The 19,723-nt window shown below is 40.0% G+C and overlaps 1 protein-coding gene across 12 annotated transcripts in view; it reads left to right on the forward strand.

The window, feature by feature from the left end:
- PUM1 (pumilio RNA binding family member 1) overlaps positions 1-19,723 on the forward strand; it is a 164,755-nt gene that overhangs the window by 136,891 nt on the left and 8,141 nt on the right. For 9 of the 12 annotated variants that reach the window (XM_082833315.1, XM_082833316.1, XM_082833310.1 and 6 more), the window contains 6 exons: positions 6,738-7,005; positions 8,344-8,473; positions 10,300-10,434; positions 14,308-14,445; positions 16,693-16,818; positions 18,014-18,135. In XM_082833315.1, the coding sequence (XP_082689441.1) occupies positions 6,738-7,005; positions 8,344-8,473; positions 10,300-10,434; positions 14,308-14,445; positions 16,693-16,818; positions 18,014-18,135 (919 nt within the window). The remainder of the gene's footprint in view (positions 1-6,737; positions 7,006-8,343; positions 8,474-10,299; positions 10,435-14,307; positions 14,446-16,692; positions 16,819-18,013; positions 18,136-19,723) is intronic. The other 3 variants (XM_082833306.1, XM_082833311.1, XM_082833312.1) reach the window with 1 other exon arrangement.

Raw genomic sequence — 19,723 nt, forward strand, 5'->3', positions numbered from 1 at the left:
GGTATGCGGGCCTCTCACTGCTGTGGCCTCTTCCGTTGCGGAGCACAGGCTCTAGACGCGCAGGCTCAGCGGCCATGGCTCATGGGCCCAGCCGCTCTGCTTCATGTGGGATCTTCCCGGACCGGGGCACGAACCCGTGTCCCCTGCGTCGGCAGGCGGACTCTCAACCACTGCGCCACCAGGGAAGCCCTTTATTTTTAAATGGATGTTTTTGAAGTGCAGTAGTTTTAATTTTGATGAGGTCCAGTTTATCATGCTTTCTGGTATAGAAATCTTTGCCCAACTCAAGGTCTTAAAGATTTTCTCCTGTGTTTCGTTCTAAAAATTTTATTATTTTCGCTCTTAAAGTCTTTGATCTATTTTGAATTAATTTTGTGTATTGCATGAGGTGATGGTTCATCTTTTTGCATGCACCATTTTCCCCAGCAAAGTTTTGAAATTTTTAGTGTGTAGGTCTTAAATGTCTTTTGTTAAACTAGTTAGTGTATATTTTATTTTTCTTGAATGGAATTCTAGTTTTGTTTTGGATTGTTTGTTGCTTGCAAGCATTTAGTTTTATCATCATGGTAGAATTCCTATCTTCTTCAAATAAATTCTTCCTGTCCTTTAAATTCAAGGTTGTATGTGCCCTTAGTCCTTTAAGAAAAGCAAAGATCAAACAAAATGGTTTTCTCTGTCCCTGCCTGAACTGCAGTAGCTGTTTCTAATTTATTGTTCAGTAACCTGTATTAATTTCCGGTTGTTTACTAGTCATGTGTGCCCCTTTAGGCACTTCTCTGTTCTAAATGGAAATGTTGTGTTTTGTGACACCTGGTTCTCTGAAGGTGACTTGTCATCTGTAAAACAAACCATGTGAAAATCAACTTAGTTAGGATTCAGTATTACGCACTAAAGACAGTTACTCTTAGGCTTATTTTCATTTAGGGCTACCTGGCTGTGATATTAGGGAGTGGATTGGGGAGAACTTTTTATAAACACTTTGGTGTTTATAAAAACACTTTGCTCCAGCCACTTTGTACCAGCCATGCCTGGTACATCGAGTGAAAGGAACTGTTTTATAAACACTTTGGTGTTTTGGAGCAACATTGCCTCCGCCTGTAATAAATACAGAGCCAGATGTTGGGCACCTTTGGAATTTTTCTTTAAAAGGCAAAGAAGGCAGGACTTTGCCCATTAAGCATCTACTAAACCTCTGAGTACAGAAAGCAAAACAAGATGAATGAAAACATTCCACATAGGAAAAGGATGGAATACTAGATGGCTAGAAATACTAGAAAACCCTTTGTATAAAGTAACTGAAGCACATCTTAATTTAAGCGTGGTATACTTTTGTCCGTCCATTTACTGTTAATCTGTATGTGTCTTTATTTTTAAAGTGAGTTTCTTGTAGACAGCATATAGTTGGATTACATTTTTTAAAATAAATTTATTTATTTTTGGCTGTGTTGGGTGTTAGTTGCTGTTCACGGGCTTTCTGTAGTTGTGGCAAGTGGGGGCTACTCTTCCTTGTGGTGTGTGGGCTTCTCATTGCGGTGGCTTCTCTTGTTGCGGAGCACAGGCTCTAGGCACACGGGCTTCAGTAGTTGTGACACAAGGGCTCAGTAGTTGTAGCTCGCGGGCTCTAGAGCGCAGGCTCAGTAGTTATGGCTCACAGGCTTAGTTGCTATGCAGCATGTGGGATCTTCCCAGACCAGGGCTCGAACCCACGTCCCCTGCATTGGCAGGTGGATTCTTAACCACTGTGCCACCAGGGAAGCCCCTGGACTACATTTTTTGATCCACTCTGACAATCTCTTTAATTGGTTCATTTAGACCATTGACATTCAAAGTGATTATTGATATAGTTGGGTTAATATTTACCATATCTGTTGTCTTCTATTTTTTTTCTTTGTTTCTGTCTTCTGCTCTTTTTCTGCCTTTTGTGGTTTTAATTGAGCATTTTATATGATTCCATTTTATTTCCTTTCTTAACCTATCAGTTATACTACTACTTTTTTTTTTCCTAGTGTTGCCCTAGGATCATTATACATTTACAATTAATCCAGGTCCACTTTCAAATAAGACTATACGACTTCACATGTAGTGTGAGGACCTTAAAATAACAAAATAATCTTAACCTTTTCCTCCCATCCTTTGTGTCATTGCTGTCATTCATTTCAGCTATATAAAGCATATGTGTGTATATATGTATATGATATAAACATAAGCATACATAATTGAATACATTGTTGCTATTATTTGAACAAACTGTTGTCAGATCAATGAAGAATAAGGTAAATAAAAGTTTTTATTTTACTTATTCCTTTTTTGATGCTCTTCCTTTCATTATATAGATCAGTTTCTGGCCTGTATTATTTATATTTCTCTCTGAAGAACTTCTTTTGACATTTCTTGCAAGTCACATCTACTGGCAACAAATTTCATCAATTTTTGTTTGCCTGAGAAAGTCTTTATTTTTCCTTCATTTGTGAAGGACAATTTTGCAGGATACAGAATTCTAGGTTGGTGGGTTTTTTCCTCTCAAAACTTACAGTCTTCTCTTCTTGCTTGCATACTTTTTGAGGAGAAGTTGGATGTAATTCTTACCTTTGCTCCTCTGTAGGTGGGGTGTTTTCCCCCCTGTGGGTTCTTTCAGTATTTTTTCTGTATCTTTGATTTTCTATAATTTGAAAATGATAGTTGGAGGAGTAGTTTTTTTGGTCTTTATCTTGCTTGGTGTTCCCTGCACTTCCTGGATCTGCTGTTTGGTGTCTGGCATTAGAGAAGTCCTTAGTCATTATTGTTGCAGATATTCCCTCTGTTCCTTTCTCTCCTCCTTCTCCTTCTGGTATTCCAGTTATGTGTATGTTACAGCTTTGTAGTAGTTGCCCCACAGTCCTTGGATTTTGTTTTTCCCCAGTCTTTGTTCTCTTTCCTTTTTGGTTTTTGAGGAATCTATTGATAGATCCTCTAGCTCAGAGGTTCTTTCTTCATCTGTGTCCAGTTTGTTAATAAGCCCGTCAGAGGCATTCTTCATTTTGGTTATAGTGTTTTTTGTCTCTAATATTTCTTTTTGGTTCTTTCTTAGGATTTCCATCTCTCTGCTTACATTGCCTGTCTATTCTTGCATGCTGTCTACTTTATCCTTTAGAGCACTTAGCATATTAATCATAATTGTTTTAAATTCCCAGTCTGATAATTTCAACATCCCTGCCATGTATGTTCCTGATGTTCCTCTTCAAATTTTATTTTTTGCCTTTTGATATGCCTTGCAGTTTATCTTTGATAGCCATGCCTGGTACATCGAGTGAAAGGAACTGCTGTAAATAGGTTTTTAGTGATGTGGTGGTGAGGTGTGGAGGGAGGGAAAATGTTCTATAGACCTATGATTAGGTCTCAGTCTTTTAGTGAGCCTGTGCCTCTGGACTGTCAACTTCACAAGTGTTTCTTAGTTTTTTTCCTCCTCCCTTTAGTGGAACAGGATAGTTTGAGTAGGCTGGAGTTGTGTATTTCAGGGTCATCCACACTGAGCCTCTTAATTTGTCAGTTACAGTTCAGGTTTTCCTAGTCTGGTACTGGTTCAGGCAGTGGTGTCCACTTGAGTCCCTGGTCTGGTTAGCTGTGGTGACCTGTATGTCTGTCTCTCCAGTCTTGGGGACAGTCGTTTGCTCTGTCTTCCTCTCTCTTGTGGATCTAAGAAGAATTGTTGATTTTTCAGCTTTTTGCTTGTTGTTAGGGTGGAATGGTGAGGCTCGTTACGTGTGGAGTGGGAAACCTGCACATACACAAAACATTTAAGCCTTTGACTTCTGTGGAAATGTTGTCATAGGACAGAGCTCTGTGAAATCCACTGCTGTCAAAATATTATAGAAAAACTTTGTGAAATCACTAGGAGGCTTAAAGAGCCTGCGTGAAATGTTCCTTTAAAAATGGGGTTAAAATTCAAACACTTTCAGGGGCCATCTCCAGGGGATAGTAATTTGGGTATTAGCACATGTAGGTGTGTAAACTGTAGTGAACTGGCAAACACCTTTCTGCATATTCCCCATATAAAGGAGCTGCAGCCCACAAATAATGATGGTCTACTATTTGCCAGGTACCTTTTGAAAAACAACCAGAAAACCACATTTTTAAGCAAAAATTTACTTTAACCGTTGGTTTAATGTTTAAGGAAAATTATTTGGCCTGAGCAAAATATTCCTGTTGACTGTTAGTTTGCCATTTATAATATAGTACCTGGAGAAATTTATTTTCTTTTTCAGATTTGTATACTTCCTTTCTCAATAATAAAAGCTGTGTGTGTATATGTGTGTCTGTGTATCCTGTCTGGCATCCAAAGACACCAAAGCCAAAAATCAAAACTTCAGGGCAGGTGTATAAATCTACCCAGTAGTCACTCCAGCCCTTTATGTTATGGATTAGTCAGTATGCTTTTGGCCGCAGTAACAGAAAATCCATCTAATAGTGGCTTAAACAATAAGTTCATTTGTTGGCTCGTATAACTGGAAGTTTAGGGGTAGGGCAGTGCTCAGGGTTGGTTCCTGTCATTCAGCCTTGTCATCAGGGACCTGGCCACCTTCCATGTTTATTTTTTTTAAGTGAAAGAGAGTTTATTTACAGAGATACACATTCCATAGGCAGAATGCTATTGTCTCCTACCTTGCATGTTAATTTGGATGTTTGTCAGGCCTTGTAAGAGTTTGATTGTTTCTCTGTTGATATGTTACTTTTCCCTAAGTGCCTTTGTTAGTGACCAGGTTCTTAACCTTATAAATTGTTCTCCAAACTTTGTATGTTCATGCTGTTCCTTCTTCTTAACCACACTCTCCCAGTACCTGCTGACTTACCTGATTACCACCTCTTTGCCTGTTTGTCCCCTGTCTCAAGCCAGGGTAGAAAGAATTGTTTTTGAAATGGAATAAAGAGCAGCCATATGGCTACTATTCTCTTTTCTTGTAAACCTCCTCTCTCCTTTCCTTAAAGAAATGTTTTCCTTTGGGTTAAGAAATATTATGGAATTTTGACAAGAAAAACAATGTCCTTTAGAACAGGGTTGGCAGCCTGTTAGGAACTGGGCTGCACAGCAGGAGGTGAGTGGCGGGCAAAGCGAGTGAAGCTGCATCTGCCGCTCCACATCCCTCCCCGTCACTTGCATTACCGCCTGAACCATCCTGCCCCCCCCCCACCCCCCGCCGCCCCGTCCATGGAAAAATTGTCTTCCACGAAACCTGTCCCTGGTGCCAAAAAGGTTGGGGACCGCTGCTTTAGAACAAGAAAATTATATAACTGAGTCTGAAAATGAGTCTCGTGTAGTTGTAAGGGCAGTGACAGATTCTGGCCATGATAATTTTGGGTTTTGTATCTTTGGACAAGCATTTCACCTCTTTGGGCCTTAATTTTCTGTTACATAAATGGGAATTAAAAACTCCCTTTCCATAATGCCAGTGAGAATTTGATAGAAAGTGGATATGAAATACTTCTAGCATAGAGCCTGGCATAGGACAAATGCTTAGCAAGTAGCTTTTATTTTTATTTATCTATTTAAACAAAATTTAATGTTGAGCCATTTCCTTTTGGTTCCACTGTTTTCATTGAGACCCAGACCTTTGAAACTGGGCCCTGGAATTCTGTGGAGAAATCCAAGCTGAGTATCTTTTTGTAGCTACCATTAAACTCCAGACCAGACATTCACTAAAGCTCTGTAGAAGTTAACAGGCAGTTCATGTTGGGTGACTTTAATCATGGCTCCTGAATTGTTATTTACCTACACTCTTCGTGGTTTAACTGGTATTTCTTATCTACTTTGCAAAGTAGGAATGGGGGAAAAAACAGAAAAAGGGCTTCACATCCTTTTTATAGTACAATCTAAAGTTTAAAAAGAAACCCTCTATTGTAAAAAAAAATATTGAAAATATATACTCATAATTTTTTAATTGTTTTATCTTTTGATAGGCATTTCAGTCTTATCTCTGTTTTATGTGTCTCGGATTCACAATGATTATTCCCTTGTCAGCAGTCAAAACGGCAATATCGGTAGCCTGAAAGTTGTTGCTACTGCAGTCACTTCAGGCTCTGTTCCAGTAGAAGGAGTTAGATGCCGTCCATTCCTGGTGAAGAACTGGAAAACCTTCCATTTCAAAGCACACGTCCTTTTTTTCTATCCCTTATGTCTAATCCTTGGCCTTGGTTGCCTTAGTGATTTTCAGACTTCTATTTAGCGGCAAAACCATGCCTTCAAAGCTTTTTTGGGAGGTCCACTGTATAAAACAGACTAATCTGGGTACCCTAAAAAAAAAAACAGATTTTTTTTTTTTTTTTAAAGGGAGGGTTTCAGATGGGAGTGGGGATTATCCACTGATGGCAGGAATCTCCACAGAGATCAGAGTGGAAAACCACTGAAGTTTCTGTGCATTTTGTCTTTTCTGAGCCTGGTGTTCAGGTGCTGGTTCACACAGCAGGACCTTTCCTCATTTTATTTACTAAGGGCTATACTAACCATTGCTCCATTATTGCTAGCAGTCTCCTATCAATGGTTAACAGCATTCCCCTCTCAATTTTTGTGCAAAAGTTTTCTTCCAGCTTGGTGAGTTTGTCTTATGAAAGTCGTGGCACTAATAGAATTGAATCTTAACACGAAAGCAGCAGAATTGAAAAGAAATCAGAGGTGATGCAGGATTTCATGTATAGGATGCTTTTTCCTCTCTTGAATAAAGTTCGTTAAGAATGAGTCTTGAGTTCTCCTGTTCTGTAACCAACAGGAGGACTCACAAATGGCAGTGGAAGATACATCTCTGCTGCTCCAGGCGCTGAAGCCAAGTACCGCAGCGCGAGCAGTGCCTCCAGCCTCTTCAGCCCCAGCAGCACCCTTTTTTCCTCTTCCCGTTTGCGATATGGAATGTCTGATGTCATGCCCTCTGGCAGGAGCAGGCTTTTGGAAGATTTTCGAAATAACCGGTATCCCAATTTACAACTGCGGGAGATTGCTGGGCATATAATGGAGTTTTCCCAAGACCAGCATGGGTCCAGGTGAGGACTTGGCTTTGCCACTTAAGGTAACTGAACTCTTAATGCCTTAAATTCCATGCTTCAGATAAGGTATACATTAAGTAAATTGCCATATAATAATTGAAACAAAGTTTGCTTTTTAGTACGCTTCCTGTTACTTATTTCAGAGGGATGTGGCTATGAGAGTCAGCAGATATACAAGTGATGGAGAGTAGCCATTTAGTAATCTGGATCACATGCTGAAACAAACCTTTTTACCTTTCTGAAAGATTAGTCTGGTGTTCCTTTGTTCATGAGAACCTCCCAGAATGTCTGCAGTTTAAGAAATACAGAAACACTAACACAAAGACATGTGTACACTTTTGCTACTTTAATCGCTATTAAGAATCTTGCTCTCAAAGAGACACTATTCAAATGCAAATTTGGATCTCGGCTCAGGAGTAAGATGGTGCCACCACTTTTCTTTGTTGTTCCATATTCTGTAGAAGTGAGAGTCTGCACAGAGGTTAGAAGATGCTATTATAAAACACAGAATTTAGCTTTGGTTACCACTCCCTGTTCCAATGGACTTCACAGAAAGGGACCCTGGTCCTCAGAAAAAAGCAGATTTATGGTGACATCATCCATCCTCTCTCTCCCTTTCTCTTTCTTTCTCTCTGACAGTTCCACCAAAACAACTCCCAAAGAACCTACCTCCTCTTTAAGTTCTGCCAGCTTGCTACTGGGCAAGGATTTCTCATATTTAGATCCTAAAGGCCAGGTTGGGAGAAGAACATGGTTTTTCTGATACAGTCACCTGAGCTAAAAAAGGCAAACTGAATAGCTACTACTTTAGAAAGAGACTGCACATAGATGACAACTGTTCCACATCATTAATAAATATGTACTGCTTCATATGAATATGAGTTAAAGACTATAATAAGGACCATAGGCTTTGAGTTTATTGATGTTGGACTGGTTCCTAAAAGAAAAAGTCCGGTAGAGTTCTCCCTGTGTTGTGCCTGCTTTTACCCTCTTCTCTCTTTTCCTGCCCCCCCTTTTCAGCTCCCTCTCAGTCCCACACATAAATACATGTCCTGTTGTAATGAAGTATACTAAAATTTAAATATACTTCTAAAAGCTCAGTTAAATTAGGGGATACCTCACAATATAACTTTTTTTTCCTTTTCAGTAATTCTTCAATTTGAAGTGAGCTCAAGTGATTTATTTAAATAACACTGTTGTGCCTCTGTGTATATGCACATGCACACACATACATTTAGTTTCAGAACTGACACATTATATAAATTGAGCTAATCTTTATATACTTTCCAAGTCTTCCTAAAATGCTGTGATTGCCCTTTTTACTATGTACTTCAGATTCATTCAGCTGAAACTTGAGCGTGCCACACCAGCTGAGCGCCAGCTTGTCTTCAATGAAATCCTTCAGGCCGCTTACCAGCTTATGGTGGATGTATTTGGAAATTACGTCATTCAGAAGTTCTTTGAAGTAAGCCTTTGTTCTTTCTGTCCTTTGACTTTAGACAGTCTCCATAGCATTTTGATTTTCATTAGCTGTTTTTAGAATTGCAATTTCATTCCAGTCCTCAAAATGAAGCGTGAGTGGTCTTTTTGAGGCACATTTAAATGTTTCTCCAATTCATTAGCAGTAGTGCATCATTTAAATACCCAAGCAGATGATGCTAGTGTATTTTAGAAATGTGTTTGTAGGACCATTCTCCCCATTTAGGATCCCACACAATATTTCTGATTGCTAAAATAGTTTCACTAAAAGTGTCATTTTTGGAGGAAAAATCCTTGTAAGATAATTTTAGCAGGACCACAGTAAAGTTCTGAAAATGAATTTTTAAAAATGGATTCCTAGAGAATTATCTTTGAACACCAACTCTGGTGTTTTTCATCATAAACCACAGTCATGAGGATTGTTAAATGCTGCTTCTTGGGTGATCCTTCAGCCTTGGTTCCTTATTGTTCATTAATGTGGACAGTGTCCACTCTTGTTATCATTTTCCTTGGAAAGGATTAACGAGATGGTTGGATTAATGTCTATTTCCTCTTCTAAACTAAAATGTCAGAAACGCAGGGATTTTTTGCTAATCATTGTAGCTGTGGTGTACTGGTATCAACAACCCCATTATAAATCCAGAAAGGAGTGAAGCATTGAGATGAAACATCTGGTACAGGGGGAAAATGCTGCAACTCTGCACATTACCTGCCCCCCAACAAAAGAAATTTGTAAACTTCTTACATCTTACTTTGTTTGGTTTGTGTGAAGATTAAAAAAATGGCTCACTCACAGCCTCTATCTTCCCAGCTTTCCTCAGAAAGACCTAAGTTCTTTGACTCTGAATTCTCCAGCTACGGATTAAGATATCAGCCTAAACACGACTCTTGTAATTTTGACTTTCGAATGCCGTTTTGTCACAGATATAAAAATAGAGAGATCTCCAGCTCCAGAGGTTAATGCAGCTAGGGGTGGCTGAATGAACAGTGGGTTATAGCAGTATGATTTTGGGACAAGCTAGAGAACTTCTCTGACTTAGAGAATGTCCCTGGACTTCAGTTCTCTTGTATGGAAAATGAGTGGGTTGGGCAGCCTTATTCACAAAGTCTCTTCCAGTCTCACGTGCTATTCAAATGAAAATAAAAAGCCAGGGATGGAGAAACATTCTAGGAAGAGTTTTAACATTGTGCTGTCACACCCCTTGATTTTACTAACTTTCCCCCTATTCTGTTGACTTGTATAAATAGACATTATCAATTCTTACAGTAATATAGAACAGTATATTCAGAGCAGTGTGCACGTGTGCTTTGGCTTAAACTTCATAGAGATGAAAGAAGAACTTGTTTTCAGCTTATAAGGCTCAGACAACTGAAGTGATGTAGATTTGTTGCAAGAAGTTCTTGAATCTTCCCCAGACATTGTCTAAAGCTGTAATAAACAATGTCTTCCACATGTACTATTGTTTTAAGAATAAATGTAAATGCTCTTGGACATATAGGTATATTTAATAGTATTGATGAGTTAAGGACAGCTTTGAGGAATTGCCTATTTGTTTAGCAGATACTAGTAGTGAAACCACTCCAGTTGGATATCTGAGAAGTTTTTTAACATTAAAGAGTTCCTCATAATCAGAGGCTGATAACCACTGGTTTGAAGAAACAAAGGCTTTTTAAATAAAAGGTTTAGTTTATCATAGAATACAGGGCTAAAAGAGGTATGCCAATGGTTGATACAGAATAATGAATGCTTTGCTTTCTCTGGTTTCTTTCTTTCTACCTAAGTAATGGTGTTCACCCACACATTATGTCTAGTTTGGCAGCCTTGAACAGAAGCTGGCTTTGGCTGAACGGATTCGAGGCCATGTCCTGTCACTGGCACTGCAGATGTATGGCTGCCGTGTTATCCAGAAAGCTCTTGAGTTTATTCCCTCAGACCAGCAGGTAATTGTAAGTTTCCCCTTTAACTTTTCTCTTGGTGTTTGATGTTTCTTCATGGTACATGTAGTGAACCTCGTAAGTTTGTCAGTCTTTAGTTTTCTTTCACAGTTTTTCTTTGGTGCTTGTGGCTACCTTCTGTGCATGGCAGGCATGAACTGTGCAATTAATTTTGTAAGTTTATAGTGGATCAAGTGTCTTGTGTTAAAACCAGTGGTTTCAAACACTTTTCCCTTTGACCAGACCTTAGTCTTTAGTAGGTGTGATTTTAGAGGTGGGTTTTTTGTTTGGCAAGAGTTGAAGCAGGTAAGGTGGTCCTTTTCTTCTACCTGAACTGACCACCCAACAGACAAAACTTTTTTCCAACCCACCTTCCAGTTTTCTTCACTTGCACCCTCTTATTCATTCATTCCACCACTGTTTACTGAATGAGCGCCTGCCCAGGGCAGCACCTGGCCTGGCGCGTTGACCTGGTGCCCACTGTGTGCCAGACATCAGCACAGAGATGGCCAAGACTGAGCCTTGCCCACGGAGCACATGTGGAGAAGGGTGGCGGGAAGCAGCGGTGAGACGTGAGAGCACGTGCCCGAGGCTTTGAGGGGAGGCTTTGCAGGAGGAGAAGTCTGGGCTGCAGAGGAGTTAGGAAAAAAGGGACAGAAATCTGAACTGTTTGGGTGCTGTGAGTGGGAGCTGGCACAGAAAGCACGTGAAGAGGCCGATGGCCTCAGAGCAGTCATGGAGCAGGTCCAACGGGCCCCACACAGACCACGAGGCCCGGGAAGCCTGACCAGCCCACAGGCAGGTGTGCCGCGCTGTGTCTGCGCTAGGCAGTGCCGTGAGCCTTCAGGTGCTGCTGATCTGAACCCTCAGCCTTTGGGCTCCGAACTCACTCAGCCCTTCTCGATGGAGGGGATGGCCGTGGTCTGGCAATGATGAGCCACTTGCCCTCTCTGAGAACAAAGTTCAGTAATGAGAATCTTTGTTACGGACTCAAGTTCTGAGCCAGACGAGGCACCCACCACTTCCAGTTCAAAACAAAACACAACAGAACGCTGCGCTGGTGTCAGCAGTGGCAATTGAAGGCTGGGGAGTCCAAAGTCCTTAAGCCGTGAGACTCAGATAGGCATGTCGGGACGCTGGTGAAGGCAGGGGGAATGTTGGAGACACATGGCAGGTTGGGAGTTCATTCATTTAGTGCCAGTACTGGAGATACAGCAGTAATAGGGTGCTGTGTGTGAGTAATTAGAAGCAGGGGTGAAGCTACTAGTTTGTTTTCTTTTAATGTTCAGATCATTGTCAGTTTTAATTTTCCCTGGGATGTTGAGGGATGAAAATTTGATGGCTGAATCTTTCCTCTTTAATTTTCTTGTTTGATTTGAACATGGAACTTTTTTTCCTCTTTTGACCATAATGCCCGCTTACTGAAAGCAAGCAGGAAATTACGGTTTCCCAGGTATTTTCCCCATCTTTGCCCTCTCCCAGGATTATGATAAATTGTTGATTTTTTCCTCCAGATTTTCCTGTTTTTTGTTTTTCTGATCCAATGGCTACACTGTAGTAGTTTTTACCCCCCTTTCCTTTCCCCCTGGCAATTGTTCTTTCTGCCTGCTATTCCTGCATATCTTTTCCTGGTCTGGTTTCTCTGTGATTCTTGTTCTGGGTCTAAACTACTGCTCCTGGTATGAATAATTTACTCTTTTCCAGATGTAAGTGTATTTTAGCTGAAATAAACTCATCTCCAGTGGAGTTTTTACCTCTTTGGGCTCAAGAAAATATTCAGGGAAGCCCCCCTCCTTCATTTTGATTATTAGAAGTGTCCCTTGTGTTTATCTTTATATAGGTGTCCTTCTCTATTTATCATTCCTATAATTATATTTCCGTAGTAAATTATTCTTTTCTGACATTTGATTAATTGCTTCAGGAAACTTTCCTGAGTCTCTTGTGTTTTGCTTGTTTAGTCCCTGGCGTTGTAGTCTTGAATTTCTTTAATTAGAAAATCGTTTAGTTGCTTTGACATGTTTAACATCTCAGGGATTTAAGACATTGCATTCACAAATGTCACCATTATAAACTGGCTTGTAGTCTTCTACCATAAATATGGAGTCAGCACAGTGGAACTAATATACAGAGGTTGTATATAGCAAGGAAATTAGGCAGCAAGTACCAGGGCCCAGCCGTGGTACAGGTATTCAGCTTAAGTATGCCTGAGACCTGAGGCAGCAAGTTTGGGGATGGGGTCCAGTCAAAATCCCAACGCACCTACACACACACGCGCGCGCACACACACACACACACACACACAGAGAGTCACTTACTCATTGTTTGGCCTTTTTTAAAAAAAAAAAAAATTATTTATTTATTTTTGGCTGCGTTGGGTCTTCACTGCTGCACACGGGCTTTCTCTAATTGTGGCGAGCGGGGGCTACTCTTCTTTGCAGTGTGTGGGCTTCTCATTGCAGTGGCTTCTCGTTTCAGAGCACGGGCTCTAGGCGCATGGGCTTCGGTAGTTGTGGCTCGCGGGCTCTAGAGCTCAGGCTCAGTAGTTATGGCGCACGGGATTATTTGCTCCACGGCATGTGGGGTCTTCCCAGACCAGGGCTCAAACCCATGTCCTCTGCATTGGCAGGCGGATTCTTAACCACTGCACCACCAGGGAAGTCCCTGGCCTTCTGTATTTCCCTGAGTTTGGACACATTTCATGAACTGAGAATATTGCTCCAGCTGACGTTGCAGTCAGTCTGGCCTGATGGGAAGATCATTTTGGAGCCACAGACTGGGCTAGAATTCTGATTCAGTCACTGTCTGTAGTTTTAATACATTGCTTAACCCCTCTCAGACTCAATATCTTCATATATTCACATATATGGGTGGAGGAAGGTGTGCAGGGTAATATTTGACAGGTGGTTTGCTGACATGGTCTGTTTTGCCACACACAGGAATCAGATTGCTTGGGTTTGAATAGGAGCAAGTCTAGGTCTGTGATTTTTAACAAGTCAGCTAATTTGTCTGTGCCTTGATTTCCTCCTCTGTAATAGTGTCTACTGCATAGGATTGTGAGGCAGATTGTGAGTCAAAGCATGTTAAGCATTTAGAGGTCTACTTAGCCTAGAGTAAGCTCTAGATTAACTACTCTCATTTTTAGTAATATGTACTTTACAGGGTTCTCATGGTGAAAACATGATGAATTGTATGTGAAATTCTCTAATACAGTGTAGTTGATTTGATATCGGCTCGTTTATAATTTGAAGATGACTGCACTTTTTTGGTAACTCCCAGACAGGCCTTTTGCAAGTTAGAGAACTTTCTTAAGACTGGTTATTGGGCTTCCCCGGTGGCACAGTGGTTAAGAATCCGCCTGCCAATGCAGGAGACACGGGTTCGAGCCCTGGTCTGGGAAGATCCCACATGCCGTGGAGCAACTAAGCCCACGCGCCACAACTACTGAGCCTGAGCTCTAGAGCCCGCGAGCCACAACTACTGAAGCCCGTGCGCCTAGAGCCTGTGCTCCGCACCAAAAGAAGCCACTGCAATGAGAAGCCCACACACCGCAACGAAGAGTAGCCCCCTCTCTCTGCAACTAGAGAAAGCCCCCATGCAACAACAAAGACCCAGTGCAGCCAAAAATAAATAAATAATTTTTTTTTAAAAAAGAAAAGAATCAAAAAAAAAAAAGACTGGTTATTATTATAGGAAGTTTGTTAACATGTGAAAAAACTCCAGTCTTCGTTTGTTACCAGGTTGTCAGAGTGCCACAGCTGAGTTGTCCCACTTTAATTGTCACGGATTCCCTGATCAGTGCTTTTGTGTTTGGTGAGGAGAATGTTGACCGTCCAGGTGTTTGCTCTCTGTGATTCTGGTGGTGCTTTCTTTCCTTGTCTCCAATAGAATGAGATGGTTCGGGAGCTAGATGGCCATGTCCTGAAGTGTGTGAAAGACCAGAATGGCAATCACGTGGTTCAGAAATGCATTGAATGTGTGCAACCCCAATCTTTGCAGTTTATCATCGATGCGTTTAAGGGACAGGTAAGTGCCTTAGGAAAGAAATAAGGGAAACAAGTTGATGGATGTTTCCATTGTGAACAGAGAACAGGATGGGGTTTGTGGAGTGTTCTAAAGAGCTTAGTGTACTTTAGACTGCAGTAAGTAGTAGTCCTATTCAGTGGGGTCAGGTACCTAGCTCTGTGCACCCAAGGTTCTTCCCTTAATTGTCCATGGGCATTCTCTCCATCATTAATGCAGATATCCGCTCATGTCAGGATGAGGTGCTGTCATCAGATACTTGAAGAATAAATTTTTTCCTTTGGTTAAGTACTATTTATCTTGATATTTAAAAGTTTTTATCATGTTTTAAAATTTAGGTCATTTACAGAACTAATCTTACAGGTTATGTGTCACTATGTCTTTAAAATAACAAGGTGCTTCTTAATTTGGGGGGGTTGGGTGGGGCAGTGATCAGGTTGGTTTGAACTCTGTTAAGTGGCACACAACCAGAGATAGCTTCCAGTTTCTCCTATTTACTTATATATCGTAAGGACTAGTGTGCTTTTAGCGCTAGCTTCCAAGCAGAGTTGATATTTTGTCATACCCTAGTTTTTCCAGAATTGCCCCTCAATTGGCTGTTATCATTAATTTCTTTTGCCAAAAAACAACCTTCTCCCAGTCTCCTAAGCTAGGTGGGACAAGAGAGTAAAATACATCTTTTTGGGTGTGTGAAATTGTTTTTGTTTTTGGAAAGAGAAAAATTGGAAATACCAAATAGATTTTCAGGTGTAGTCATGGGTACTGCTAAAGCCTAGATCGAAATGGGATTTTAGAATTGTCTAGGTTTTGCTCACTTAAAACTACAGTGGTTAAGTAGATTACAGACACTAACTTGAGGGTTATTGGGATTTTCTGAGTTAATTAAGAAAAGAGTAGATCTGTTTATCTTTGCATTTTTGTGTGTGTGTGAAATATACAAGAAAGTAAAAGGATTAAGCCACCGAATGGGAGATAATATTTTCAAGATGGAAAATGCCAACGAATTGATAACCAGAATATATAAAGAACTCCTGAAATCAAGGAGAACAATACAAATTAATGCAAAAATGGGCTTAAATCCTGAATAGACAGAAGAAGTAATCAGGAAAATGCAAACTAAGACCACAGATAGTAGACCATTTTCTTTCTTTTCTCTCTCTCTTTTTCTTTTTGGCCGCACCACGCGGCTTGTGGGATCTCGGTTTCCCAACCAGGGATTGAAACCTGTGCCCCCCTGCAGTGGAAGCGTGGAGTGTTAACCATTGGACCCCCAGGGAAGTCCCGTAGACCATTTTCTACCATTGGTTACTATGTACTGGCAGGGATGTGAGATCTGGATACACTGCTGGTGGGAATAGACCCATTTTGGAAAATAATTTAGTATCTTTTAAAGTTCAACATTTATATTTCTTGTGATCTAGCACTCCTGGCCTAGGTATATACCTGATGAAATGTTTGGTCATGTATACCATGAGATGTATTTAGACATGTTTAAAGCAGCATTATTCTCCTAATAGGAAAAGACTAAATAAACCAGATGTCCATCAGGAGAGGATTGGACCCCCCCAAAAAAACAAACCACATATTTTCCCAACATTATACTATACAGATATACAGAATAAACGATAGAAGCCCACAGTATTATAAGTAAATATTTGAAACATAATGTTGAGTGAAATAAGTCAAGTTGTTCCAGACTGTGAGTGTTTAGCGTTTTTATAAAGCTGAAATTCAGAACATTACAGTGTAGTTATGTGAAAGCATTCAGGCTTTGATCCCAGCCCTTCTTTTTTCTGTTTTTAAACCCATCCTTTGACACTGTGGACTCTTAACTAAGTGTGTTTTCTATGACCTTGACCAATTCTCTGTTCCTTTCTAAATAAGCTTTTTCTCAATAAGGTCCTTCTTAGCTCTGAATTTATGTACATCTATGAATTCCTAGAATGGGTTTAAGAAATAAGTTTATCCTCACACATACATGCTCACCTTATTGTATGTAGAGAGAACTTAAATGCCATACTTATAATTTGGGCTTTGGAGTCAGAGTAGGAAATAAAATCCTGGCTCTGTCATTTACTACCTATATGACTGTAGGCACATTATGTAAACTTCTAGGAGCTTCAGTTTTAATCATGATTCTCTCTCAGGGTCATTGGGAAGATTAATGGGATAATGTATGTAAATAATACTGAAGCACTGAAAGTGGCAACTGTTATTTTTGGCTTTCTTGTTTGTGTTGGTCTGCCCTAGGTGTTTGCTTTGTCCACACATCCTTATGGCTGCCGAGTGATTCAGAGGATCCTGGAGCACTGTCTCCCTGACCAGACACTCCCTATTTTAGAGGAGCTTCACCAGCACACAGAGCAACTTGTACAGGTAGTGGAGTTGCCAGTAGAGTAACTGCAAACACCTGTGGGCTTTTGTGTTTTCTTAGCACAGGTATCTGTTCCAGAAGAGGTTAATGTGCTTAAAATGCCCATTGAAGCTCTGGGCAAGTTTTCATTTGCACCAGCCTGGTTCGTGTTTTATGAATAGGGGTAATGAGTAGAACCCTGGCCTTGGAGTTGAGATCTGCCTCTGATTCATCAAGAGATCTGCCAAGCACTGTCAAAAGCCAGAACTCTTGTCATGGATTAAGCTAGCTGTGGCCACTTAGGCAGGCCATTTAGTCTATCAGTTTCATCTTTGCAAATGGACTAAGTGGATTAGTTGATTTCTTCTTTCTAGTTTTGGTACTTTGTCTTGCTTCTACTAAAATTGTCTCCCATATCATACTGTTTGAACAATTTCTACATAGAGTATGTTGTCCTGAAGCAATTTTTGGGCAGTGTTTGTTGCTTGTTTTGGTGAGAGATGTGAGATTATAAGTGTATTAAATATTCATTGTAGAAAAGCTTGAAAGTACAGAAAGTAGCAGCAGAACAGAAGAAACCACCCATAACCCTGCTGTCCAGAAGCAGGCACATTTGGCATAGGCGCTCTTAAAAAGCATTATATGTGCACTTTTAATTTTTTACATCTTACAAATAAATGTTTCTGCCTTTGGAATTCCTTGCTCACACACACTTATTCTTTCAAAGCATCTTTCACTTTAGATGAGTATCTCCATTGTGTGCTTGTAATGTTATTTAATTAGGTGTTGTGAGTATTTCCAGTTTTCCTTTGTTAAAGACAGGCGCACAGACCCATTTGTATATTTCTGTTAGAGAGAAAAATAGCTCTTTATTCCCACCTACTTTCTCTTCTTTTTTATTTTTTTTTTTAAATGAGAAGAGGCCTACATTTCTGTGTATAGTACTTTATGAAGACCCTGACTAGGACCTTTGGGCATAAATATATATATACATATAGAAACCTTCCATTGTCTAGTAATAATGTGTTCCTGTTTTGTAATGACAGGGAAAAATTGTCACTACCTATCCATTTAAAAAATTCTTATGTGTTCATTAGTGTTCAGGTAAGCCATCATGGTCTTACAGGAAGATGGGTGTTGATTAGATATAAGGATTTAAGTAACATAGAGCCTGTTTATATATAAATTTAAAAATTTCTCTTGTTGTTTCTCAAATAGGATCAATATGGAAATTATGTAATCCAGCATGTATTGGAGCATGGTCGTCCTGAGGATAAAAGTAAAATTGTAGCAGAAATTCGAGGGAATGTACTTGTATTGAGTCAGCACAAATTTGCAAGGTATGTGCTTTGAATTACTCAGACTGTTTTCCAGAAGAGATGATTAAATAGTATTTCAGCTCTAGAGAAATTTTCATACTTTTTTTGTTTTAATGTTTATTTTCCTCAAAGTATACATAGCTAAAAAAGTCAAAGAGTTCTGCTACAAAGTATGAAACATATGACATCTCTTAGTGGGCTCCTCATTCCCCCAGAGTTCGCCACTTTGAAATTTGGGGAATATGTTTCTAAAGCATACACATTTTGTACTTTGGTAAACTGGGTATTTTAGTAACTTACTTGTTTGGAATTGTGAAATGTTCTTTACTCAATTTCCTTTTTGATACCTGAATTAAGGGGCAGGTGACCATATCTATATATAGGCCTTAGTATTTTTAAAAATCTCTTTTCAGTCTTCATATCATACCAGCCCAAGAATAAAATGTACTAGTTATTCCCAGGTTGTGAAAGATGTCTTAGGTAACTTATAAGTGGCAGAGGTTGGAGAAGAAATTGTTGCTTCCCTGGTGGTCCAGTGGCTAAGACTTTGCGCTCCCAATGCAGGGGGCCCGGGTTCGATCCCTGCTCAGGGAACTAGATCCCACATGCTGCAACTAAGAGTTCGCATGCCACAAGTAAAGATCCCGCATGCCGCAACTAAGACCAAGTGCAGCTGAATGAATGAATGAATGAATGGCCCTCCAGCGGCTTAGTGGTGTGATACTCTGAGTAGAGTCTGTATATCCTATCATACACATAACATAGTATTCTGTATTTTTGGAATATTTTTCTTCTCTAGTTTTTAAAATAAATTGCAAGGCAGGTGTGACTCATACAACCTTGATGTTTTTAAATTGTTCACTTTTAATTTGTGAAATCTTATAACATTACAGCATGGAAAATAGAGAAAAGAAATAAAAGCACCCACAGAGCCAGTGTCTCAACAGCCTAAGCACATCAGGGTCATCTCTTAGACCTTGTATTGCTATTTTTGGACATTTGTCGGGATCAGGGAAATAGGGGACAGAATCTCTTAGTTCTTTTTTTGGGGTCGCTGTCCTATTTACTTTCTTGTTCAGTGTATTTAATATCTCACTCTTGGATATAGTGTTAAGTATTAATATTATAATAGAGTTGTGGTCTGATAATGACCTAGTAGCTACTTTGGGCCCAGTCCTCTCACAGATAACAACTAATAAATTGTTGACAAAATGCCCAAAACTACCTGAAGACATTAGAGAGCAGGGAGATAACCAGAGAGGAGTAGGGGAGGTTGTTGATACTTGGAAGAAGGTTAATTGCACTGGGAAAATTTCCCCGTCCTCCTCCCCCTCCTTTTTTTGGGGAGGCGGAGATATATAATTGACATGTAACATCCTGCAAGTTCAAGGTGTACAACGTGTTGGTTTGATACAGTTATATGTTGTAATATGATTCCTACAGTAGCATTAGCTGTTATGTTACATAATTATCATTTTTATGTTGAGAACCATTAAGGATCTAGCCTGTTAGCAACTTTGAAATTTATAATACGGTATTGACTATAATTAGGAAAGTTACAAAATGATGACCATGGGAGTGACAAAATGACGGGAGAAATCCTGGAAAG

The sequence above is a fragment of the Leucopleurus acutus genome (assembly GCF_964270905.1).
Source record: "Leucopleurus acutus genome assembly, chromosome: 2".
Taxonomy (NCBI): Eukaryota; Metazoa; Chordata; class Mammalia; order Artiodactyla; family Delphinidae; genus Leucopleurus; species Leucopleurus acutus.